We start from the raw sequence: 27,067 nt of genomic DNA, 5'->3' as shown, positions 1-27,067 counted from the left end.
CATCAGTGAGTCCATAGTCGATTGGAGGAGTCTCAAAGGCCAAAGGTGCAGGAGGTGGCACCAGCACTGAGTGGCACCGAGGCCAACACTTCTGTGGGTGGAAACCGCAGTGGAAAGTCCAGTGCACGACATCTGAGCCAAGAGTGCTGGTGTCCAAGGCATGGCTCAGTCAGTGATGACCATGGCTGTGCACCTTACAGCATGTCCCAGTCACTGAGGGCCCAGACGCATTGCCAGGCACTGCAGAGAATGCCCCAGTCACTGAGGGCCCAGACGCATTGCCAGGCACTGCAGAGCGTGCCCCAGTCACTGAGGGCCCAGACGCATTGCCAGGCACTGCAGAGCGTGCCCCAGTCACTGAGGGCCCAGACACATTGCCAGGCACTGCAGAGCATGCCCCAGTCACTGAGGGCCCAGATGCATTGCCAGGCACTGCAGAGCGTGCCCCAATCACTGAGGGCCCAGACACATTGCCAGGCACTGCAGAGCATGCCCCAGTCACTGAGGGCCCAGATGCATTGCCAGGCACTGCAGAGCGTGCCCCAATCACTGAGGGCCCAGACACATTGCCAGGCACTGCAGAGCGTGCCCCAGTCACTGAGGGCCCAGACGCATTGCCAGGCACTGCAGAGCGTGCCCCAGTCACTGAGGGCCCAGACGCATTGCCAGGCACTGCAGAGCGTGCCCCAGTCACTGAGGGCCCAGACGCATTGCCAGGCACTGCAGAGCGTGCCCCAGTCACTGAGGGCCCAGACACATTGCCAGGCACTGCAGAGCATGTCCCAGTCACTGAGGGCCCAGATGCATTGCCAGGCACTGCAGAGCGTGCCCCAGTCACTGAGGGCCCAGACGCATTGCCAGGCACTGCAGAGCATGCCCCAGTCACTGAGGGCCCAGACGCATTGCCAGGCACTGCAGCGCATGCCCCAGTCACTGAGGGCCCAGATGCATTGCCAGGCACTGCAGAGCATGCCCCAGTCACCGAGGGCCCAGGCGCATTGCCAGGCACTGCAGAGCATGTCCCAGTCACTGAGGGCCCAGACGCATCGCCAGGCACTGCAGAGCATGCCCCAGTCACTGAGGGCCCAGACGCATTGCCAGGCACAGCAGAGCATGTCCCAGTCACTGAGGGCCCAGGTGCATTGCCAGGCACTGCAGAGCGTGCCCCAGTCACTGAGGGCCCAGACGCATTGCCAGGCACTGCAGAGCATGTCCCAGTCACTGAGGGCCCAGATGCATTGCCAGGCACTGCAGAGCGTGCCCCAGTCACTGAGGGCCCAGACGCATTGCCAGGCACTGCAGAGCGTGCCCCAGTCACTGAGGGCCCAGATGCATTGCCAGGCACTGCAGAGCGTGCCCCAGTCACTGAGGGCCCAGACGCATTGCCAGGCACTGCAGAGCGTGCCCCAGTCACTGAGGGCCCAGGCGCATTGCCAGGCACTGCAGAGCGTGCCCCAGTCACTGAGGGCCCAGACGCATTGCCAGGCACTGCAGAGCGTGCCCCAGTCACTGAGGAGCATTGCTGGGGGAGTCAACACCACGGTGTAGACAGTCCTCCAGGACTGACAGCACCAGATGACCCAGAGATGTCTGGAGCTCACTTCAGCTGCCCTTCCATCCCATGGAGTCCCCCAGGGCCTACTGGGCACCGTCAGGAAGGAGGATACACTGGAGGCCGTCCTAGGGACTGCCACCAGGGAGACAGTGGCGGCCTCCATTCCTTCTGAATCCCCCTCCTGACACCAGCGCATCTTACAGGCAGGGTGGCACGGCATTGCCAGTGACACCAGCAAGTCGGCCGAGGCCCTCTGGCTCCAGGCCCTCCAGAGGAAGTCCACCAAGGGCATCAAAGGCTACAGGCCGCGGAAAGCAGCAGACTGCTTCCACCTATGATGTGCATCCTTGGAACACATGTAGATCTACAGTCGGCCCACACTCCTAAAAATCAACTCCCACAACCCAACAATCACTAATACTGCTCTTTTAAATTTACTTGCAGGTCTAGAGATCCTCCGTCCTCTGAAGGAAGACTGTGATGTGGAAAGGACCCTGGAGACCCCAACACACGGACCCAGCCATCGCCTCATCCGCAACCGCGATCCCAGAGATGTCATCCACTTACCGGCCTTCGACCCATCTACGTCTGGACATCCACCAACCTGTGGAGCCATACCGCAGTCCGACAGCGAACCAGAACACTCGACCGCGCAGACCCACCTACCAACGCAGGAACTGCAAGCAAGGCAACAAATCATCCATCCACACACCGACCAGGGTGAATAACCTCATTGGACTCAACTATTCCCTCAACACTGCATACTCTCACCGTCTCCCAGACTCGAAAAGAAGCAGTCACTCCAGGAAGCATGGAAAACGTGCAGGCCTGCAAGTGAGAGTGAAACACCGCGGCCCCCAAAGCCCCTCTGCCTAGCTTACTCCTGGCTAATGTCCAATCTCTAGAAAACAAGCGAGACGAACTTAAAGCCAGACTCACTTTTCAAAGAGTACTAAGGGACTGTTGTGTGCTCTGTTTCACGGAGGCATGGCTCACTCCTGCTTCACCGGACTGTGCCCTACAACCTAGAGGGCTTCTCAATCCACCGAATTGACCGTACAGCTGCCTCAGGCAAGGCTAGGGTAGATGGGGTCTGCCTCCTAATTAACATCTCCTAGTGCCTATATGTAGCAACACTGGTGAGTTTCTGCTCCCCAGACCTAGAATACCCGACACTAAAATGCTGCCCCTAATACCTTCCACGGGAATTCAGCTCCGTTATCCTGACGGCAGTTTATATCTCATCCCATGTGAACGTGAAAATCGCACTGGACGAAATATTCACCACCACAAATAGCCTTGAAACGAAACATCCCGAGACCTTGTTCATTGTAGCTGGGGGCTTCAATCAGGCCACACTCAAGAGTGTGCTACCAAGTTACCACCAACATGTCACCTGTTCCACCAGAGGCCCAAACATCCTGGACCACTGCTACCTAAATATCAAACATGCCTCCTGATCTATCACCCGCCCACACTTTGGCAAATCTGACCACAAGGCTGTGATCCTGCTCCCGGCTTATAAGCAAAAAACTGAAGCGGGAGAATCCGTCAAAGAAAGCCGTGCAATGTTGGTTTGAGGAATCGGATGATCTTCTATGGGACTACTTAGAGTTAGTGGACTGGTCAGTATTTAAAAACTCTGCGAGCAGCCTGAACGAGTACGCCACTACAGTAACTGACTTCATTAGTAAGTGTGTAGAAGACTGTGTGCCAAAGAAGCAAATCCGCTTGTTTCCCAACCGGAAACCCTGGATGAACAGGGGTATCCACTGCTTGCTGAAATCTAGGTCTGAGGTGTTCAAGTCAGTCGACCCTGACCTATACAAGAAAGCCAGATATGATCTAAAGAAATCCATCAAAGATGCCAAAATACAGTACTGGACCAAGCTGGAGTCCCAGGGTAGCCACACGGACCCCCACCGTCTATGGCAAGATCTACAAGGTATAACAGGCTACAAGATAAAGGCATGTAAAATCGCCAGCTCCAATGCACCCCTCTCTGATGAGCTCAACGCATTCTATGCATGCTTTGAGCAAAGAGGTCTGCGAGAGCGAGCCCTCCACCCCAGAAGCCTCGGATAAACTTGTATCTGAGATCACCATTGCAGACGTCAGAGCAGCCTTCTCGAAGGTCAACCTAAGGAAAGCCACTGGCCCGGATGGGGTACCCGGACGGGCACTCAGGTCTTGTGCGGATCAGCTGGCGGGGGCATTTGCAGACATCTTCAACCTCTCTTTACAGCAATCTGAGGTCCCTATCTGCTTCAAGAAGACGACCATCATCCCTGTACCAAAAAAATGCCAAGCAGCATGCCTTAATGACTATCGTCCATTGGCTCTGACATCCATCATCATGAAGTGCTTCAAAAGGTTAGTCATGGCACGAATCAACTCCAGCCTCCCGGATTGCCTTGATCCACTATAGTTCGCCTACCGCTGCAACAGGTCCACAGCAGACGCCATCTCCATGGCCCTGCACTCTACCCTGGAACACCTAGATAACAAAGGCACCCATGTCAGATTCCTATTTATCGACTACAGCTCAGCCTTCAACACCATCATTCCTACAAAACCCATCTCCAAACTCCGTGGCCTTGGCTCCTCCCTCTGCGACTGGATCCTGAACTTTCTAATCCACAGGCCACAATCAGTAAAGATAGACAACACCTCCTCCACAATCATCCTCAACACCAGTGCCCCACAAGGCTGTGTACTCAGCCCCCACTATACTCCTTATACACCTATGACTGTGGTCAAATTCCCCTCCAACTCGATTTTCAAATTTGCTGATGACACCACCATAGTGGGTCGGATTTCAAACAATGAGGAGACAGAGTATAGTAATGAGATAGAGAATCTGGTGAACTGGTGTGAGGACAATAATCTCTCCCTCAATGTCAACAAAACGAAGGAGATTGACTTCGACTTCAGGAAGCGTAGTGGAGAACATGCCCCTGTCTACATCAATGGGAACGAAGTAGAAAGGGTTGAGAGCTTCAAGTTTTTAGGTGTGCAGATCACCTGCCCTGGTCCCCCATGCCGACATTATTGTTAAGAAAGCCCGCCAACGACTACTTTCTCAGAAGACTAAGGAAATTTTGCTTGTCAGCTACGACTCTCACCAACATCTACAGATGCATCATAGAAAACATTATTTCTGGTTGTATCACAGCTTGGTATGGAGCCTGCTCTGCCCAAGACCGCAGGAAACTACAAAAGGTTGTTAATGTAGCCCAGTCCATCACGCAAACCAGCCTCCCATCCATTGACTATCTATAATTCCCGCTGCCTCAGAAAGGCAGCCAGCATAATTAAGGACCCCACGCACCCAGACACACTCTCTTCCACCTTCTTCCGTCAGGAAAAATATACCAAAGTTTGAGGTCACGTACCAACTGACTTAAGAACAGCTTATTCCCTGCTGCCATCAGACTTTTGATTGGACCTACCTCGTATTAAGTTGATCTTTTCTCTACACCTTGCTGTAACTATAACATTATATTATGCAGTCTCTCCTTCCTTACCTATGTACGGTACGCATTGTTTGTACAGCATGCAAGAAACAATATTTTTCACTGTATGAAAAATGAAATGAAAATCACATTGTCACAAGTAGGCTTCAAAATGAAGTTATTTTGAGAAGCCCCTAATATATACTAATGTATAATTCATGTGACAATAATAAATCAAATCTCACAAAGTTGACTTCTTACTTACAATACATATCTGCGTGTTTTGCACTATTATTTTTTTTGTAGGGCAGAGGAAAATTTAAAAGAGGAACCTTTCCAATTCATGACAAATATGTTTTTACCCTCTCTAATACTGTAATAGCCACATTGACTTTTTGTAGCACAAAAGATAGAGACTTTCTGTCCATTACACTGATTTTTATATTTTATTAACCTTTGGAAAAACTTGGCTTTTTTTTTTAAATACACATGTAGCACAAATACACATGCAATTCATTTGAAAATCCATTGTACATATTGATACTTATGCCCTTCTTCACATCAAACATAAAAAAAGCAAAAGAATGTTAATGTTTCAAGTCACTTTTACTGCCTTTGGACTTCCCAATATTTTTGTTAAAAGATGCACTTAGTGGTTTCTGTACATTACTAAAAATAGCCATTTGCTGGATTTTCCTGATATTTTAGTGATCATAAATCTACTTAAAAAACTATATTTGCTGATATAGACCATCACAGTTTTTAAAAAAAATGTAAATTTCGATACTGTAGATATTTTCAATGTTAACAATCTTAACCAGATTAATTTTAAATCTTTGAATTTAACATGATTAAATGAATGAACCTATTGAAGCAAAATTCAGCAAATGTCAGAGAATGTTCTTTGGTGCTTGTTCCCAATATAACCCATTTATTATGTTCCTTTTCTCAAGGAAATATTGCAATATAGTTATGCTAATCGTAAGTAGATTCAAATATTACAGTTTGGTTATGTCAATCATGAATACATTCAAATGTTTAAACCATTTTCATAAAAAGAATTAAAGAAATTGAATTTATTTCTTGAGAGCAGACAGCAGGTTTTCTAATTCTTCCTGAATTTCTGGTTCCTATAGAGGGGAAAGGAAAATATCCATAAGAATATTTCATCAACACTGCACTTTAACTGCCATATTTTTATACAGCAATAATTATTTTTGTCATGCTCATGTAGAGGAAGATGCCTCTCATGCTTCTTCTTCAGCGGTCATGTTTTGCAACATCAGCAATCATGTCTCTCCAACTTTCATGGTCTTTGTTGACCAAGATCTTAAAGTGTTCTCAAATCTTCAATGTTTCTGCTTCTTAAGCTGTTGGTCTTTTTTCCTCCTTTGTCTCCCACTCGCTCTGCTCCCTTCAATTTTACCAGATATTCTAGTTTCTCTCTCCTAGTGTGTGCCCAAGGAACTGCAGTTGTCCTGTGATGATCATTTGCAAAAGTGTTTTTTTGTATACCTGCTTTCCTCAAAACCTCTTCATCAGTTGTGTGTGTTGTTCAACTAATCCTCCTCATACATCTCAGAAACCACATCTCTGTTGCCTGGAATTCATCTTCCATTGTTTTGCTTATATTCCAATGTCCACATTCATATAGTAATGTTGACTGAATGTAACATTTGAGATATTTCAAAAGAGGTCTAACATTATTGTGGTGTTTGTTTTGCAAGTGATATGCTTCTTGATATCTTGCTCATTTTTGCTGTCAGGTGTTATTAGGCTACCTAGATGAGAAAATGATTCTCCTTGTTTTATTTCTAAGTGCTTCATACTGTTAAAAAGAAGTGAACATTTCAAAGGTGGAAAAGGGGAAAAAGAGAAGTGGGTGATCAGTGAGAGAGGAAGCATGCCTAGGAAGTTGAGTTACAACTAGAGGAATGTTTGATTGAAACAGCAGCTATTCCTTCGACAACACCTTCCAACCCCATGACCTCTACCATCTAGAAGGAAAAGGGCAGCAGATGCATGGGAATACCACCACCTGCAAGTTCTCCTCTAAGCCATGCACCACTTAGAACTATATCACCATTCCTTCACTGTCACGCTCAAAATCCTGGAACTCTCTCCCTGACAGCACTGCGGGTGTTCCCACAGCACATGGATTTCAGAGGCTCAAGAAGGTGGCTCACCAACATCTTCTCAGGGGAAATTAGGGATGAGCAACAACATTTCTGGCCTAGCCAGTAATGCCCAGGCACATTTTCTACATCGGGTTTATGAAGACAGTTGCGGGTGGAGAAAAGGAGCGTGTGGTTATCTTTACGCTCCACGATGATCCTGATCATGAATGAGTTCGGTGCACTTTCCTCCAAATCCTCACTCCAACAAAAAGTGCAAAGAGCTCATGGGTTTGTTTGTCACGGTTAACCAGCAAATAAATCAGCATGCAAGATCTCAAAAGGAACGATACCCTGTTCCACAAGCCAATGGGTATAGAAATTAATGTGTAGCTGGGGAGATGGTAACATGTCATAGCGAATGAACTATAAATGGTACTAAAAAAAAGAGCTTCAGAAACAGGAAAAAATTAGGAAAATCAAAGAAAAGACAGAGGAAGAACGAATTGGATATTAGATTTTTCTTCTTTTCTGGAGATATTGACACCTTGCTGGGGTATGATTTCACTGGTCTTGATCTACGTTTCACACACAAGTGCTCACTGTTTGTATTAATTTGATTGAAGGTGACATCACAGCCAAACACAGTGTGGCTGTAACCCTTAAAGTATTTGTATTCAAAGCAGGAATGGGCAAAGCAGTTCACTCTCAATAATTGCCAAAGAGATTTGAACAATAAAACTTTGAATGCACGAACACTCGCTGGAAGCAAAATCTAACAATCTGCTTGTGTGCCAGTGACTACTGATAACAACTCTGTCAGAATATCCATATGATCTTTGACAGGGAATGCTCAGGACACATTTGAAAGGATCAAAAAGGCAACAGATACATCAGCAATGCAAATGGCTTCATAGAAAGCAAAGCTGGGGAGGCCATCACTAACAGCAATAAACAGTTGGAGAGATAGCCGAGTTATTTTCTAGGGAGAACACTTTACTGAGGAAGCTCTGAACACCGTGAAAGCCTGCCCGTCAGAAAAGCTGGCTATTAAAAACACAACGGAGAAGCTTATCAAAACTACAGACTTGTTTATAAGGGAAAAGCTTTAGGTGCTGCTGCTATACTGCCTGGAACTCCTGCAGCATCTGAAAAGACCTCTCGGTTTCTGTTGGAGGGAGGGGGAAGTGCCCATCTTTCACAGGATGCGAGTGCCACTGGCAAGCCCAGCCCATTGCTGAATTCCCTTGAGAAGGTGGTGGTAAACACATGTGGTGTTGGTACTCCTACAGGAACAGAGTTCCAGGAATTTGACCCAGCGTCAGTGAAGGAATGATGATATAGTTCCAAGTCAGGATGATTATATGGCCTGGAGGGGAACTTACAGACCATGGTGTTCCCAGCATCTGCAGTCTTGTCTTTCGAGATGCTAGAGATCGCAGGTTTGAAAGGCGAATTGTCAAAGTGCATCTTGTAGATGGCATACATTGCTGTCAGTGTTAGTCGGTGGAGGAGACAGTGAATGTTTAAAGCGGAGGATGGATGCCAAACAAGTGGGCTGCTTTGTGCTGAACGGTGTCAAGCTTTTGGAGTGTTGTGGGAGTTGCATTCATCCAGGCAAGGTGAGAATATTCCATCACGCTCTAGGCTTGTGCCTTGTAGATGGTGGACAGGATTTGGGGAGTCACGAGAGGAGTTACACGCTGTAGAATTCCCAGCCTCTGAACTGCTCCTGCAGCCACAGTATTTATATGGCTGGCCCAGTTCAGTTTCTGGTGAACGGTAACCTCAGGAAGTTGATAGTGAAGGATTCAGCAATGCTAATATCATTGAATGTCAAGGGGAAATTGTTGGACTCTCAGTTGTTGGGAATGGTCATCGCCTGTCACTTGCAAATGTTATTTGCAATTTATCAGGCCAAGCCTGAATGTTGTCCAGTCTTGGACAAAAGTGAGCAGATTATTGCTGAGTAAGTGCCACCTGATAAAATAGTCGACAACACCTTCCATCACTTTGCTGATGATCGAGAGTAAAGGGGCAGCAATTGGCCGGGTTGGATTTGTCCTGTTTTTGTGGGTAGGACACATCTGGGCAATTTTTCACATTGCAGGATAGATGCATATGGTGTAGCTGAACTGGAACAGTTTGGCTTGGGGTTGGGCTAGTTCTGGAACACAAGTGTTCAGTACTATTGCCAGAATGTTGTCAGGGCTAATAGCCTTTACAGTATCCAGTGCATTCAGCCACTTCTTGATATCATGTGCAGTGGTGAGGACCTCCTGGTACATCTTCCTGCACTTCACTGAACCAAGGTTCAAACCCCGGCTTTCTGGTAATGCTAAAGTGAGAGATATGCCGGGCCATGTTACATATTGTGGTTGTATATAATTTTGCTGCTTCTGATGCTGATGGCCCACAGCACCTCATGGATGCCCAGTTTAAGTTGCTAGATCTGTTTGAAATCTAACCCATTTAGCACGGTGGTATGCGACACACGATGGAGGGCATCCTCATTGTGAAGGCGGAATCTTGGTTCCACGAGGACTGTATGGTAGTCATTCTTACCAATAATCTCATGGACAGATTTACCAGTCACATGTAGATTGGAGAGGGTGAGGTCAAGTAAGTTTTCCCTTTTGTTGGTTTCCTCACCATCTGCTGCAGATTCAGTTTAGCAGTTACATCCTTTAGGGCTCGTCCAGCTGTGGTGCTATCACAGAACCACTCTTGGCGATGGTCACTGAAGTTCCCCATCAAGAGTATAACATGAAGGTACACTGATTCATCAGCAAAGGGGTACGGTACATGATAAGCAGCAAGAGGATTCCCATATTTGACCTGATGCCAGGAGACTTTTTAGGTTCCAGAATTGAAGATGAGATTTCCCAGGCAAACTCACTCGCAATTGCATCACTGTGTTTTTCACCTCTGGTGAGCTGAAGTGTGAATTTATGCTGCTGGAGACAATTGAGTGCCTGCCGAAGCTGCTCAATGTGGTCTTCTCTTTCCATGACAACATGACAGGCAAGGTCAGCTATGACGGTGAACTCTCTGAGATCCACAATTGGGCAAGGGTTGTGTTCTGGCACGGACACTCTTTGCTGCTGTTGTATGCCTTCTTGTTATTCACAGAGAATGTCTACTTACATACCAGAAATGTCAGAAAGCTTTACATGCCTGAGAACCAATAGAAAGGTCCGCCAAGTCCTCATCAGGGAGTTGCAGTTCCCTGGTAATGGCACACTAACATTCCATGTTGAGGAACACCTGTACTGACAGATGGATAGACTCTCTCACGTCTGTCAGCATCAGAAAGACAAGTATCACAGTCTAGGATGTTGCCATAGCATCATCTATCAGCACTGACAATTGGCTGCTGGAGGTTGGTAACAGCTTCACATATCTAGGCTCCACAATCACCAGTAACCTCTCACTTGGTGCTGAAATTAACACCTGCAGCTCTCATGTCCAAGCTGAACAAGAGAGAATGGAACAATAGCAACTTGACTGAGAACACTAAACTGAGAGTCTGTCAAGCCTGTGTCCTCAGTGCACTCCTCTGCAGTGGCGAGAGCTGAACAAAATATATTAGGCAGCAGATAAAGCTGAATAGTTTTCATCCTTTGCTACCTCAGACATCAGGAGCTGGTTTAGCACACTGGGCTAAATCGCTGGCTTTTAAAGCAGAACAAGGCAGGCCAGCAGCACGGTTCAATTCCCGTACCAGCCTCCCTGAACAGGCACCGGAATGTGGCGACCAGGGGCTTTTCACAGTAACTTCATTTGAAGCCTACTTGTGACAATAAGCGTTTTCATTTTCATTTCACATATCCTCGGCATTTCTTGGCAGGCCCATGGTCACAATTTATAGGTCCTGGAGCATGCTAATTTCACCAGCATGTACTCAGATTTCCGCTGCACAGGTCCGGCTCTGTTCATCGGATGGATGATGGCAGTATACTCAAAGACCTTCTGTACGTTGAATTGGCCACTGGGTCACAATCCCCTCGACTTCCAACCTCTGATACAAGGACACTGGCAAAGGGGATATGAAGATGGCAGTAATCAACACTGACAGCTGGACAGATTTCCAAGATGGCGCCAGAGCGAGGCGACTCTCTGCAAGCTCTCCCCAACAGATCCACTTTTTACTTAACTTATACCCATTCTCCCATGCACTTAATGATCTGTTGAGCTGCTTGCAGAAAAATACTCGGTACACGTGACAATAAACAAATCCAATGGTAGACAGCTGCTGATGGCCAGGACCTCTGGAGGCTGACTGATTGGAAGAATATCAAAAGAGGCGAGGAGAAACAAAAAGGGTCAGCTGAAGGCCAAGAGAAAACAGAAACATAGAAAATAGGAGCCATTCGGCCCTTCAAGCCTGCTCTGCCACTCATTATAATCATGGCTGACCATCCAACTCAGTAGAATCTGTTCCTGCTTTCCCCCCATATTCTTTGATCTCTAAAGCCCCAAGAGCTATATCTAATTCCTTCTTTAAAACATATCGCCAGGATTCTCCACTCCTGTGGCCAAGTTCTGACGCCGGGGTGAAAAGTGACACGAGACACTCCGGTGTCAACGGGCCTCACCTGGCAGCTATCCACCCCTTCCCGGGGGGCTAGTACGGCGCCGATATAGTCTCCGCATCTCCGGCGCCCGAAAGACAGCGCGCCACGGCTGGCACGAGTTCACACATGCACGCCATGGCCGGCGCGAGTTCGCTCAGGCGCATGGGTTCCCGTCTCCACGCCAGTCCCCGGGCAATATGGCAGAGCCCTACAGGGGCCAGGCGTGGAGGAACATTGTCCCCCTCGGAATCAGCCCGCCCGCCGATCGGTAGGCCCCACTCGCGGGCCAGACCACTGTGGAGGTCTACCCCCCGGGGTCGGATACCCCTGTCCCCCCCACCAGGATGGCCCCGCAGACAGAACTCCGAGATCCCACCGGGTGGGACCATAGTAACCCACGTTGGACTTGGCTGAACTCGGTGGGCACTCGGCCCGGAGAATCGCTGGGGGGGGGGGGGCGCTTTCAACGGCCCCCGACCGGCGTGGCGGCAATCCCGCGGGCACCCGAAAATCAGCAAGCTGGCATCAGGGCGGTGTGGCAACATTCTTACCGACGCGGGGTTAAACATCCCTATTCTTATACTCAAATCTTCTTGCTATGAAGGCCAACGTACCATTTGCCTTCTTTACCGTCTGCTGCACCTCCATGCTTGCTTTCAGCGACTGGTTTACAAGGACACCCAGGTCTCATTGTATCATCATAATAATAATCTTTAATTGTCACAAGTAGGCTTACATTAACACTGCAATGACGTTATTGTAAAAATCCCCAAGTCGCCACGCTCCCGCGCATGTTCGGGTACACTGAGGGAGAATTCAAAATGTCCAAATTACCTATTAAATAATCTTTATTGTGACAAGTAGGCTTACATTAACACTGCAATTAAGTTACTGTGACAACCCCCTAGTTGCCACATTCCGGTGCTTGTTCGGGTACACTGAGGGAGAATTCAGAATGTCCAAATTACCTAACAACACGTCTTTCGGGACTTGTGGGAGGAAACCGGAGCAGCCGGAGGAAACCCACGCTGACACGGGGAGAACGTGCAGACTCCGTACAGACAGTGACTCATGCTGGGAATCGAGCCTGGAACCCTGGTGCTGTGAAGCAACAGTGCTAACCACTGTGCTACCATGCCACCAATCATATTTCCTTCTCTCAATCTGTAGCCATTCAGATAATAATCTGTCCTCCTGTTTTTGCCGCCAAAGTGGATAATCTTGCATTTATCCATATTATACTGTCTCTGCCATGTATTTGCCCGCTCACTCAACTTGTTGAAATGATACTGAAGCATCTCTTCATCCTCCTCACAGCGCACCCTCCCACCCAGCTTCGTGTCATTTGCAAATAGAAGACAAGGAATCATCCATCTTCTCAGCCCATTAACAGTTTTTGCAGCAAATGCTGCAGAGACTCCCACGTCAGAGTGGGATTTCTGAGCCACACCAGGCAATGCTTAATACAAAATACACCATCATGGTGCAAACCATCATCTTATGAAACAAAAGACTGCCACAGGGGGCAGGTAATGATATGGTCAAGCCAGATCTTGTTCGTTACTATCCACATGTACATGAGATTTCCCCCTTCCCATCACAAGGTTATTGAAGCCAATTGTAACACCCTTCATGTCATTGATCTCAGTCCAGACATGGATAAGAGTCAGCTATTCATAGGAGAAATTCATTGAATCATTGGGGAAGTGCTCGTAAACAATGTTAACCACGGATTAAATCCTAGCTGGAGAACACAGAATAGATAGGCAGTTTTCATGTTCTTCATAATGTTTCATATTTTATATATATATCTATATAAAGAACAGAAATTGATGCTTTCAACTGCATGACATTTAAGGATGGCAGTTAAATACCTCTGCATTATTGGGAAAGGATGCTGCCATGTCACACCACGTATGTGCATTATTGGGTTGTCCAAGTTCTCTGTAGCACTAAAGGTAAAATAAAATAATTTTCAGAAATGGACCTTAAAAACATGTTGAAATTTATATTCAGAGCTGCTCATGACATTTCCAATGGACGGTGAAAAAGCGATACCCACCTTTGTTATATATACACAATTAGTTTTGGAATATCTTGGGTGTAGTTCCTCTACCTGAAAACAGGAGACAAATATATATTTACATATAGGTTACACTCAAGGATTAAAGGAGTGAGCTGAATTGGGGTGGTATTCAGAATTTAAATGCAGGATTGAGCAGCTAATGTATAAGGCAGACCATGAGACTCAGCTTGAAATAGGATGATTAACTTATCTCCAATGGTGGCTGTGCCTTCAATTGCCAGGGCCTTAAGCCCTGGAATTCCATTTCTAAAAATCTCTGTCGCTCTTTCCCCTCTTTTAAGACACACCTATCACCTCCCACCTTGACCAAGCCTTTGATTATCTGTCCAAATATCTTGTGTGACTCAGTTTCAAATTCTGTTTTATTTATATTTAAAAATAATATTTTTATTCTCCTCCTTTTTCACATTTTCTCCCAAATTTACAGCCACCAACAAAAAACAATAATCAGTAACAAATATGTCAATCCCCATATCAATAACAATGATCCCATCCTCCCACCAAACCCCAAACATTAGCCCGCATGTTAACATAAATAAATGACGAACAGGAATCACCCATAGTCACCATTAACACATACAGCCCCCCTCCCCCCAACCCTCCAAATGCCCCCCCCAACTAATGTTCGATGTTATCCAGTTCATGAAAGTGCATAATGAATAATGCCCATGAATTGTAGAACCCCTCCATCCTTCCCCTCAGTTCAAACTTAACCTTCTCAAGAATCAAGAATTCCAACAGGCCCCCCCGCCACGCCAGGGCACAGGGTGGAGAGGTTGCTCTCCAACCTATCAGGATCCGCCTTCAGCCAAACAATGAGGCGAATGCTACAACATCTGCCTCCGCACCCGTTTCCAACCCTGGCTGGTCCGATACCCCGAATATGGTCTCCCAAGGGCCCAGGTCCACTTTCACGTGCACCATTTAAGAGATTACCCTAAAAACCTCCTTCCAGTAATCCTCCAGCTTCGGACAGGACCAAAACTCATGAACGTGCTTAGCGCGCCTCCCGCAACATTCACACACATCTTCTACTCCTTCAAAGTATCGGCTCATCCTCACCCTCGTGAGGAGTGCTCTGTATACCACCTTCAGCTGTATCAGCCCCAACCTCGCACACGAGGTGGAGGCATTCAGTCTCCGGAGCAAATTCTGTTTTATAACGCTCCAATGAAGGGCCTTGAGATATAACTGCCACTATGTCAAAGGCAGTGTATGAATTTTAAGTTGTTATTGGACGTTGTTTGGGGTAAACATAATTTTTCTTTGAAATAAGGGTAGCTAGTATTATTATGGAAGTAGTAATATCAGAAAAAAAAGTTTAAAGCAATTTTAAAACAGTTAATATGAAAATTATCATTAATGCCTGGAATAATTCTGGGGAGGCAGTGGCATAGTGGTCTTATCGCTGGACCAGTAATCCAGAGACCCAAGGTAATGCTCTGGGTACCTGGTTTGGAATCCCGCCAGGGCTTATCATGGAATTTGAATTCAATAAAAAAATCTGGAATTAAAAGTCTAATGATGACCATGAAACCATTGTCGATTGTTGGAAAAACCCATCTGGTTCGCTAATGTCCTTTAGGGAAGGAAATCTGCCGTTCTTACCCAGTCTGGCCTACATGTGGCTCCAGACCCACAGCAATGTGGTTGACTCTTAAATGCCCTCAGGGATGAGCAATAAATGCTGGCCCAACCAGAGATGCCCACATCACATAACTGAATTAAGAAAATAATCCAAGCAGATTGGAAGAGATGAAACATTATCGACTGTTATAAGTGCTGTTGAATGTTAAGATAGCTGAGTTTGTTAATTGGAAGCGGATATGGGTTAAAGTGCGACAAGTGTGGGCGGGGACCAGCAAACCACGCCCATATGTTCTGGGGATGTGGGAGGTTGGAGAGATACTGGGCGAGAGTTTTCACGACACTAACAAAGGTTGTGGGGGAGGAGGTCAAGCATGACACTATGGTGGCGATATTCAGGATATCAGAGAAGCCGGAACTGATGTGGAGGAGGAAGGCAGTGTCGTGGCCTTCGTCTTTCTGGCTGCCTGCCGAAGGATCTTATTGAAATGGCTATCGGCAATGCCGATGGGCGTGGCAGGCTGGCTAGGAGACTTATATGACTTACCCCGTTTGGAAAAGATCAAATATGAACTGAGGGTTCAGCGGAGGGCTTCGAGACAAGGTGGGGCTGCTCGGCCATGTCGGAGGAGCTGTTTGTCTCCGGGGGGGGGGGGGGGGGGGGGGGGGGAAAAGAGTTAAAACGGGGGGAAAACCTGTACAGACTATAGAATTGTGTGATGGGGAGCATGTTCCCCAGTTTGTTCATGTTTTGTAACTGTTTGACTAAGTTTGAAATAAAATACCATTTAAAAAAAAAAGGAAAGCAGGGGGCGGGGCTGAGGCGGGGGGGCGGGGCCGAGGCGGGGCGGGGCCGAGGGGGACGGACGGAGGGGGGCGGACGGAGGGGGACGGACGGAGGGGGACGGACGGAGGGGGGGGCGGAGGGGGACGGGCGGAGGGGGACGGACGGAGGGGGGGCGGAGGGGGCCGCCCTGGGGGAGGGCGGCCGCCGCGCATGCGCTGGTTGGCACCGGCCCAACTGCGCATGCGCGGGACCGAGTCTCTGGCGCCCCCTAGCACATGGCGCCCCGGGCGACTGCCCGAGTTGCCGGTACCTTGGGCCGGCCCTGGATCCTGAGGGCTCTTGACTGGGTGGATATTCTCTCAGAGGGTCATGGGTCTTTGAAACTTACTTCCATTGCTTTTAGGAAGTAGAGTCTTTGAATACGTCTAAGGCAGAGCTTGAAGGATTATTGATATGTAAGGGGGTGAAAGGTTATCTAGGGTAGGCAGAATGTGGGGTTGAGGTTATAATCAGATCAGCCACAATCTTACTGAATGGTAGAGCATGCTCAAGAGGATAAATGGCATACTTCTACTCCTCTTTTGCATGTTTGCATTCTGCAAGGACACTCTGAAGGTATCACTTGGAGGTTTGACATCAACTTCGAGTCCTGGGAGAAGCTCGATCAGGATCTCTGCACCCAGTGCAGCCAAATAAAAAAAAAGTGCAGCCCCCTTCAAAGCATCCATATATCAGAGGCAGAGAGTAAATCCCAAGCCAGCAACTCAGTGAAAACTCAATTGTCTGCGGTACCCTGTCCTATTTGCAACTGAAACCTCCAAGTGCAGATCAGCCTTCACAGTCAACTAAATACCCTCTGGTCCTCTACCAAACACCCCAGATGATGAACATGGTCATCATCACCTTGCAGGACAATGAACACAAGTGATACATGACAGTAAGTGATACATGCAGTATTGAAATGGCTTTAAAATTTTCTTCACTTCAAATGTTTTAAAATCAAAATCAACATCTGAATCAGTGACCAGACTAGAATAAGCAGGATGCTTAAAACTGAATAACTGGCAAAAGTTTATTACCTTGAGGAAACATTGCAAAGCATCCTGTATGGTTGAATCTGGTGCCTCGTTAAACAATGTTGCAGCGACCTTTTTTTCTAGCCATGTCAACTGCGAAGCCTGCAAACCATCAACTCAAACAGTATTAGCATGTAAAACACTGGAATCAAATGAATCAGTTTTGTGCAATGTATATGCAATGAATTTCAGACTTTGACAATGCACATAAAATTATTCCTAAATATAGGTATGACTTATACTGTAAATGGAAGAACCCTGAGGAACATCAACATAGACATAGAACATACAGTGCAGAAGGAGGCCATTCGGCCCATCGAGTCTGCACCGACCCACATAAACCTTTACTTCCACCCTATCCCCATAACCATATAACCCCTCCTAACTGTTTTGGTCACTAAGGGCAATTTACCACGGCCAATTCCAACTAACCAGCACGTCTTTGGCCTGTGGGAGGAAACCGGAGCACCCGGAGGAAACCCTTGCAGACACGGGGAGAAAGTGCAGACTCCGCACAGTGACCCAGCGGAGAATCAAATCGAACATTCAAAGGGATCTGGGAGCGCAGTCCACAGTTCTCTAAAAGTGGCAACACAGGTGGCCAAGGTGACCAAGAAGGCATATGGCAGGCTTATCTTCATCAGCCGGGGCATTGAGTACAGGAGTTGGGAAATCATGTTGCAGCTGTATAAAACATTGGTTAGACTGCATTTGGAATATTGCGTGCAGTTCTGGTCACCACATTATCAGAAAGACGTGGAAGCTTTGGAGAGTGCAAAGAAGGTTCACCAGGATGTTGCCTGGTCTCGAGGGTGTAGTGATCTCTGTACATGTAAATACATGATCAGTCAGTACAGTCAGATGATCACTAGAGGGCAACACTAACTGGGAATATATAAGTAAACTCAAGCTGTTTTCCCCGCTGTCTTTGTGTGTTTTGTAGCTAGACGATAGAAGTGTGACCAGCTCAGAGTGTAGTGTATTTTATTTATTGTTAATTTAATTCAATCTTAGTTAATTCTACTACTATATCAACTGGAAGACTTTGACTGTTTATCAAGTTAAGTATAACACGGCAAGACAAATGAGAAGCATATATATTACACCCCTGTAATATAACAGAGGGAGTTGGCTAAAGAGGTTGAATAAACTAGGATTGTTTTCACTGGAAAGACGGAAGCTGAGGGGACACCCGATAGAGGTCTACAAAATTATGAGAGGCACAGACAGGCTGGATAGTCTGACGCTTTTTCCAAGGTTGGAAGTGTCAATTACAAGGGGCACAGCTTCAAGATGAGAGGGGGAAAGTTTAAGGGAGATGTGCGGGATAAGTGTTTTACGCAGAGAGTGGTGGGTGCCTGTAACACGCTGCCAAAGTATGTGGTGGAAGCAGATACATTAGCAACATTTAAGAGTCATCAGGATGGATACAAGAATAGGGATGAAATAGAGGGAAATGGACTGAGTAAGGGCAGAAGGTTTTTTTTTTCAGTTAGGGCATCATGGTCGGTGCAGGCTTGGAGGGCTGAAGGGCCTGTTCCTGTGCTGCACTTTTCTTTGTTCTCTTTCTTCTTTTAAAAACAATTAATTAAAGGATGAATATGGTTGTACATTAACTGGTGGTCATAGTCTCGTTGAGGGATGCATAATCACTTAAGGATGAAAGACTTTAATCCAAAAGGTTTATTATGTTACTACCAATATAAAAAAAATTCTAGAAAAGGATACTGCAATCTTTGTTTTTACCTTTTAAGAAAGGTTATTCCACGATTTCCCATCCTTAATCATCCTCGAGAAGGTGGTGGTGAGCTGCCTTTGTGAACCACTGCAATTCATATGGTGCTGGTACACCCACAGTGCTGTTAGGGAGGGAATTATAAGGTTTTGACCCAGCGGCAGTGAAGGAAAAATATTCAGCGTAATCGGAGGTAAAAAGCCACTAATAGTGACCATGGAACTAGTGGATTGTCATAAAAAGCTATCTGGGAGTCATCACCAACTGTGATGGACAGTTGGAGAGTTGTACTTCAGGTAAACAAAGGAATAGAGGAAGTTCTAGACATGATAGAAAGCCTGACTATCATGGCAGAGCTCGTAATGAACAAATGGAGGAACTTAGCAAAGCAATTGACTCACTTGCCAGGGACAAAGCTCCAGGTGCTGAAGCTATACTGCCTGACATCACTCCTGTAGCACCTGCTTCTCTATTTCTGCTAGCTAAGGTACGTTCCCTAGAATCATAGAATCCTGACAGTGTAGGAGGGGTCTATTTGACCCACCGAGTCTGCACTGGTCCTCTGAAAGAGCACCCTATCTGGGCACAATTCTCTACCCTTAGCCCGTAACTCCACCTAACCTTTGGCAATTTATCATGGCCAATCCACCTAACCTGCGCATCTTTGGACTATGGGAGGAAATCAGAGCAACCGGAGGAAACCCACGCAGGCACAGGGAGGGTGTACAAACTCCATACAGTCACCCGAGGCCGGAATTGAACCCGGGTCTCTCGCTTTGTGAGGCAGCAGTGCTAACCACTAAGTGAAGAGGGCAGTATGGTAGCACAGTGGGTAGCACTGTTGCTTCATAGCTCCAGGGTCCCTGGTTCGATTCCCGGCTTGGGTCACTGTCTGTGTAGAGTCTGCACGTTCTCCCAGTGTCTGCGTGGGTGTCCTCCGGGTGCTCCGGTTTCCTCCCACAAGTCCTGAAAGACATGCTGTTAGGTAATTTGCACATTTTGAATTCTCCCTCCGTGTACCCGAACAGGCACCAGAATGTGGCAACTAGGGGCTTTTCACAGTAACTTCATTGCAGTGTTAATGTCAGCCTACTTGTGACAAAGACTATTATTATAACTACTGTGCTCCCATGCCACCATGATCTTCTCAGCCTGACAGCTGAAAGAGAATTGCCGTGATGAAAGGAGACCACTGTATGGTGTGCTGACACCCTGGGCTAGTGCACAGTCAATTCCAGCCCCACTTGACCAGGAGCCACAACACAGTTGAAATCAATTCTTAATTTAAAAAAAGTCTTTGGACTTTGGCTGCCCAATAACTACAGTCACCAGCTTTGTAAATTTAAACACAATTAACTTTCATTAATAAAATAAATACAAGTAAATAAGCAGAAAATGCAACTGGTTAATTATTATTCATTTCTACCCTCGTCCGTTTAACTGGCCCCACCATCTACACACACACCCATACAAGTCAGACAAACACAGAAGGGAAAGAGGGGTGTAAAAATTAAAAAATAAAAGGCAAAAAGTCTGCTGAGATGGACATCTTCCAGTTAGATGCTTTCAGTCTTGGCCTCCAGTTGGATGAGGTCTTTGCTTTCAGTCTGTAATAGTTTTCACTGTTGACTCATGAGAGTCTCTGCAGACTCAGAAACAGCAGGTAGGAAACATTTGGGAGAAAGAGAGAGAGAGAGAGAGAGCGAGAGAGAAAGAGCGAGAGATTGAAACACACAGCATCTTCTCAGTGCCCAGGAGCTTTATGCTGAGTTCTCTGTAAACCCTGTTGCACGTTTTACTATGGGCGTAAAACGCGTTTATTGGAGTGTATTAACACGCCTCCGAGTTCGACGTGTGCTTAACACTGCTAGGCTCTGTTCTATGTAATTATTTAAGCTCTGGAGTCGCCAGCTGCCGTATAGGCAACGTCACAAGTATTCCAAGGTCAAATTCAAAGTAATAAAGACGATACACCGATTAGTCAAGTTCAAACGATCAATATTTATTATACAGTTAATAATAAATACTCATGCACACACACTAAGAGACTAAGCTACAACTAAACATAAGCAAACAGAATACTTATCTAACAGGAACAGGCAAGGTCAGAGAACGAGGCCTTCGTCCTGGTTTTGTCTGCAGCCTTCAGCAAGCGTTCTGGCACTTGGGAGTCTAGCGGGCTTGGATCGCGTAGCGAGCGTTGAACTTACGGTTTCGGCGGCTGGTGCTCAACGGCTGGAGTCAGGATACCAGGTGTCAGTCGGGGCCGGAGCACAGGTTTAACAGACCGGACAACACGAGGTCCCTATCTTTTATAGGGGTTCCGTTGTCCTTCCCTCTTCTCGGGCAGGGCTCTACCTATTGGATCAATTTCTTATCGATACTGGATTAATTCCCCAATGCGAGGGGGTCTCCGTGATGGAGGGGGCGTTTCTTATGTCCTTTTGTTCGGAGGTTTCTGGTGCCTCGATGTCTGGGTCTTGATTGGAATGTGTCCATTCAGAACCAAATGTATCTATTGTGTGGGTGTTCAAGTCTGATGGCCTCATTAGCATGCAAAGCGTTTTGCCATTTGCACCTAGCTAAGGTCTCTTTACCTGAGCCCAAACTGGTTTCTGCTGCTGCAGAATGCAAACTGCTCTTTGCAGACTGCTGTTCTGGCTGAACTGTCTGTTTCTCAGCAGCCTTCCATTTTAGTTTGGCTCAGTGTCCATTTTGCGTGGCCAGCATGGCTACATTCCCACCTGGCAGGATGCAATTGCCATCTGTTGTTGGGCAGAATACTGTCCTTGGCCAATCCATTGGCCACTGGCCAACCAATCAATCCAAATCCCCCCAATCTCTAAGGTGCCATAAACTAAGGTCTTCTGTTCAAAATCTAAATCTTCATAGCATAATTTACTATTTACAGCTTTTGAGTTCCTTACTTTCCCTGCTCGACTTAAAAGTATGTGTCTATTAAAGATCCATGAACCAAAATGATTTCGACAAAATAAAATCTTACAACACCAGGTTAAAGTCCAACAGGTTTGTTTCAAACACTAGCTTTCGGAGCACTGCTCCTTCCTCAGGTGAATGACGAGGTATGTTCCAGAAACATATATATATATAGACAAAGTCAAAGATGCCAGACAATGCTTAGAATGCGAGCATTTTCAGGGAATTAACATATGTCTTCATTCATCTGAGGAAGGAGCAGTGCTCCAAAAGCTAGTGTTTGAAACAAACCTGTTGGACTTTAACCTGGTGTTGTAAGACTTCTTACTGTGCTCACCCCAGTCCAGCGCCGACATCTCCACATTATGACAAAATAAAATAAGTATAAAATAAGAGAATCAACATGAAGGGCCCTTCCAATGGTACCTTCAACAACCTCACCAAAGCATTGGACCACGTTATTTAATCTGCTGGAGAAAACTGGTTGCCCACCAAGGTTGTTCAATATAATCTTTGCATTAAATGACAACATGATCAGTAAGATCAGCTATGGCAGGGCAACATAAGAAACCATTGAGATCCATTGCAGGGTCAAGTGGGGGTATGTTCCAGCACTAACAACCATTGGCGTATTCCTCTCTTGACTTCTATGATATGGCTTCATGACTGCTTACAAAGCAGAACTGATGGAAAGGCATTCAGCCTTGCTCACCTGAGAACCTAAGACCTCATCAGAGTTGCTCTATGTTGATGGATTCTGAACTAACATTCCATACCAAGGAGCATCTGCACTGGTAAATGGACAGAGTTTGGTTTGATCATCAGCATTATGAAGACAAATATCACAGTTCATGATGTTGCCATACTGCCTTCTGTCAGCATTGACAAGTGATGCTGGAAGTTGTTGATAGCTTCACATATTTAGGCTCCACAATCACCAGCAATTTATGACTTGATGCTGAAATCAACACACACATCACAAAAGCTGCAGTTGTTGTGTCCAGTCTGAGTAAGAGAATATGGATCAACAGCAAACTGACTGAGAACATCAAACCATGAATCTACCAAGCTTGTGTCCTCAGTTCACTTATCTACAGTGGTGTGATCTGGGCAACATATGAAGGCGAAAATGCTGAACAGTTTCCACCTTTGCTGTCTCAATATATCTTCGGCAACTTTTGGCAGGACAAAATCACCAAACTCGGAGATCTTAGAAGGTGATAATTCCATCAGCATACGTTCATTGTTTAGCCAACATCTTCTGCACTGCCTCAGCTATGTACAACGGATGGATGTCAAACGTATACCCAAAGACCTTCTGCATGGTGAATCCTCAGTGCCCATAACTCTGCTACAAAGACACCTGAAGGGAGATATGAAGATGGCAGATATTGACACCAGTTGCTGATGACCATGACCTTGGACAAGGTGAACAGAAGAGAAATGCTCAGCTGGCTGAGAAGAGGGTCATGACAAGATGACCAAGTGAAAATAGAGGCCAATAAATCATGCCTCATCTACTGCAGCAAATGGAAGGGTTTCAGTCAGGCAAGATGTGATAAATTAAAGAGAGAGGACAAGGCAAGAGAGCAAGGTGGCAATAAGGGAATAGATAATCTGAGTGTGGCAGGAAGGATCAGAGAGTACAAACTTAAGAGTGTACCAACATATAAGGCTAGACATTTTGAAAATAATAATACAAAATGTAATGCCCTCCAGCAATAAACAAAGAAATAACTGATGCATTTAGAAATGGTAGAGCAGTTATCATGGGGGATTTTAATCTACATGTCGATTGGTTTAACCAGGTCGGTCAAGGCAACCTTGAGGAGGAGTTTATAGAATGTATCCGCGATAGTTTCCTAGAACAGTATGTAATGGAACCTACGAGGGAACAAGCGGTCCTAGATCTTGTCCTGTGTAATGAGACAGGATTGATTCATGATCTCATAGTTAGGGATCCTCTCGGAAGGAGCGATCACAATATGGTGGAATTTAAAATACAGATGGAGGATGAGAAAGTAAAATCAAATACTAGTGTTTTGTGTTTAAACAAAGGAGATTACAAGGGGATGAGAGAAGAACTAGCTAAGGTAGACTGGGAGCTAAGACTTTATGGTGGAAAATTGAGGAACAGTGGAGAACATTCCAAGCAATTTTACACAGTGCTCAGCAAAGCTTTATACCAACAAAAAGGAAGGAAGGAAGAAAGAGGGAAAATCGACCGTGGATATCTAAGGAAATAAGGGAGAGTACCAAATTGAAGGAAAAAGCATATAAAGTGGCAAAGATTGCTGGGAGATTAGAGGACTGGGAAATCTTTAGGGGGCAACAGAAAGCTACTAAAAAAGCTATAAAGAGTAAGATAGAGTATGAGAGTAACCTTCCAGAATATAAAAACAGACAGTAAAAGTTTTTACAAATATATAAGACAAAAAAGAGTGGCTAAGGTAAATATTGGTCCTTGAGGATGAGAAGGGAGATTTAATAATGGGAAATGAGGAAATGGCTGAGGAACTGAACAGGTTTTTTGGGTCGGTCTTCACAGTGGAAGACACAAATAACATGCCAGCGACTGACAGAAATGAGGCTATGACAGGTGAGGACCTTGAGAGGATTGTTATCACTAAGGAGGGAGTGATGGGCAAGCTAATGGGGCTAAAGGTAGACCTTTAAAGGCTCCTGGCCCTGATGGAATGCATCCCAGAGTGCTAAAAGAGATGGCTAGGGAAATTGCAGATGCACTAGTGATAATTTACCGAAATTCACTAGACTCTGGGGTGGTCCCGGTGGATTGGAAATTAGCAAACGTGACGCCACTGTTTAAAAAAAGGATGTAGGCAGAAAGCAGGAAATTATAGGCCAGTGAGCTTTATATAGGTTGTAGGGAAGATGCTGGAATCTATCATCAAGGAAGAAATTGCGAGGCATCTGGATAGAAATTGTCCCATTGGGCAGACGCAGCATGGGTTCGTAAAGGGCAGGTCATGCCTAACTAATTTAGTGGAATTTTTTGAGGACATTACCAGTGCAGTAGATAACGGGGAGCCGATGGATGTGGTATATCTGGATTTCCAGAAAGCCTTTGACAAGGTGCCACACAAAAGTTTGCTGCATAAGATAAAGATGCATGGCATTAAGGGTAAAGTCGTAGCATGGATAGAGGATTGGTTAATTAATAGAAAGCAAAGAGTTGGGATAAATGGGTGTTTCTCTGGTTGGCAATCAGTAGCTAGTGGTGTCCCTCAGGGATCCGTGTTGGGCCCACAATTGTTCATAATTTACATAGATGATTTGGAGTTGGGGACCAAGGGCAATGTGTCCAAGTTTGCAGATGACACTAAGATGAGTGGTAAAGCGAAAAGTGCAGAGGATACTGGAAGTCTGCAGAGGGATTTGGATAGGTTAAGTGAATGGGCTAGGGTCTGGCAGATGGAATACAATGTTGACAAATGTGAGGTTATCCATTTTGGTAGGAATAACAGCAAACGGGATTATTATTTAAATGATAAAATATTAAAGCATGCCGCTGTTCAGAGAGACTTGGGTGTGCTAGTGCATGAGTCACAGAAGGTTGGTTTACAAGTGCAACAGGTGATTAAGAAGGCAAAAGGAATTTTGTCCTTCATTGCTAGAGGGATGGAGTTTAAGACTAGGGAGGTTATGTTGCAATTGTATAAGGTGTTAGTGCGGCCACACCTGGAGTATTGTGTTCAGTTTTGGTCTCCTTACTTGAGAAAGGACGTACTGGCGCTGGAGGGTGTGCAGAGGAGATTCACTAGGTTAATCCCAGAGCTGAAGGGGTTGGATTATAGAACATAGAACATAGAACAGTACAGCACAGAACAGGCCCTTCGGCCCTCGATGTTGTGCCGAGCAATGATCACCCTACTTAAACCCACGTAACCCGTATACCCGTAACCCAACAATCCCCCCCATTAACCTTTACACTACGGGCAATTTAGCATGGCCAATCCACCTAACCCGCACATCTTTGGACTGTGGGAGGAAACCGGAGCACCCGGAGGAAACCCACGCACACACGGGGAGGACGTACAGACTCCACACAGACAGTGACCCAGCCGGGAATCGAACCTGGGACCCTGGAGCTGTGAAGCATTGATGCTAACCACCATGCTACCGTAAGGCCCCCCATGCTACCGTGAGGCCCCGTGAGGCCCCCCATGCTACCGTGAGGATTATGAGGAGAGGTTGAGTAGACTGGGACTGTACTCGTTGGAATTTAGAAGGATGAGGGGGAATCTTATAGAAACATTTAAAATTATGAAGGGAATAGATAGGATAGATGCGGGCAGGTTGTTTCCACTGGCGGGTGACAGCAGAACTAGGGGACATAGCCTCAAAATAAGGGGAAGTAGATTTAGGACTGAGTTTAGGAGGAACTTCTTCACCCAAAGGGTTGTGAATCTATGGAATTCCTTGCCCAGTGAAGCAGTTGAGGCTCCTTCATTACATGTTTTTAAGGTAAAGATAGATAGTTTTTTGAAGAATAAAGGGATTAAGGGTTATGGTGTTCGGGCCGGAAAGTGGAGCTGAGTCCACAAAAGATCAGCCATGATCTAATTGAATGGCGGAGCAGGCTCGAGGGGCCAGATGGCCTACTCCTCCTCCTAGTTCTTATGTTCTTATGTATCTGAATGCACACAGCATTTGCAACAATGAATTGATGAATTGATAGCACAAATTGAAGTAAACACATTTAATCTAATTGTGGAAAGGAAGCAAAACGTTGGAATACATGGGTCTTTTTCTGATTGGCAGGCAGTGACTAGTGGGGTACAGCAGGGATCTGGGCTAGGACCCCAACTGTTCATATTATACATTCATGGTTTGGATGAGGGAACTATATGTATTATCTCCAAATCAAATTTGCAGATGATACAACATTGGGTGTGAGGATGAGCTATGAGGAGGATGCAGAGATGATTTAGTGGGATTTTGACAAGCTGAGTGAGTGGACATATGCATGGCAGGTGCAGTATAATGTGGATAACTGAATGAAATGAAATGAAAAATGAATGAAATGAAAATGGCTTATTGTCACAAGTAGGCTTCAAATGAAGTTATTGTGAAAAGCCCCAAGTTACCATATTCCAGCGCCTGTTCGGGGAGGCTGGTAAGGGAACTGAACCATGCT

The 27,067-nt window shown here is 46.1% G+C and overlaps 1 protein-coding gene across 2 annotated transcripts in view; it reads right to left on the bottom strand.

Moving 5' to 3' along the window:
* Window positions 1–5,437: 5,437 nt before the first annotated feature.
* LOC119967060 (regulator of microtubule dynamics protein 2) overlaps window positions 5,438–27,067 on the bottom strand; it is a 151,509-nt gene continuing 129,879 nt past the window's right edge. For both annotated transcript variants that reach the window (XM_038799093.1, XM_038799092.1), the window contains 4 exons: window positions 17,241–17,339; window positions 13,764–13,817; window positions 13,576–13,653; window positions 5,438–6,140 (listed from right to left, as the gene is read on the bottom strand). In XM_038799093.1, the coding sequence (XP_038655021.1) occupies window positions 6,087–6,140; window positions 13,576–13,653; window positions 13,764–13,817; window positions 17,241–17,339 (285 nt within the window). In that variant the 3' untranslated portion in view covers window positions 5,438–6,086. The remainder of the gene's footprint in view (window positions 6,141–13,575; window positions 13,654–13,763; window positions 13,818–17,240; window positions 17,340–27,067) is intronic.

The sequence above is a fragment of the Scyliorhinus canicula genome, chromosome 6 (assembly GCF_902713615.1).
Source record: "Scyliorhinus canicula chromosome 6, sScyCan1.1, whole genome shotgun sequence".
NCBI lineage: Eukaryota > Metazoa > Chordata > Chondrichthyes > Carcharhiniformes > Scyliorhinidae > Scyliorhinus > Scyliorhinus canicula.
Note: the sequence above shows the minus strand (reverse complement) of the source record. Positions and strands in the feature narration are given on the sequence as shown.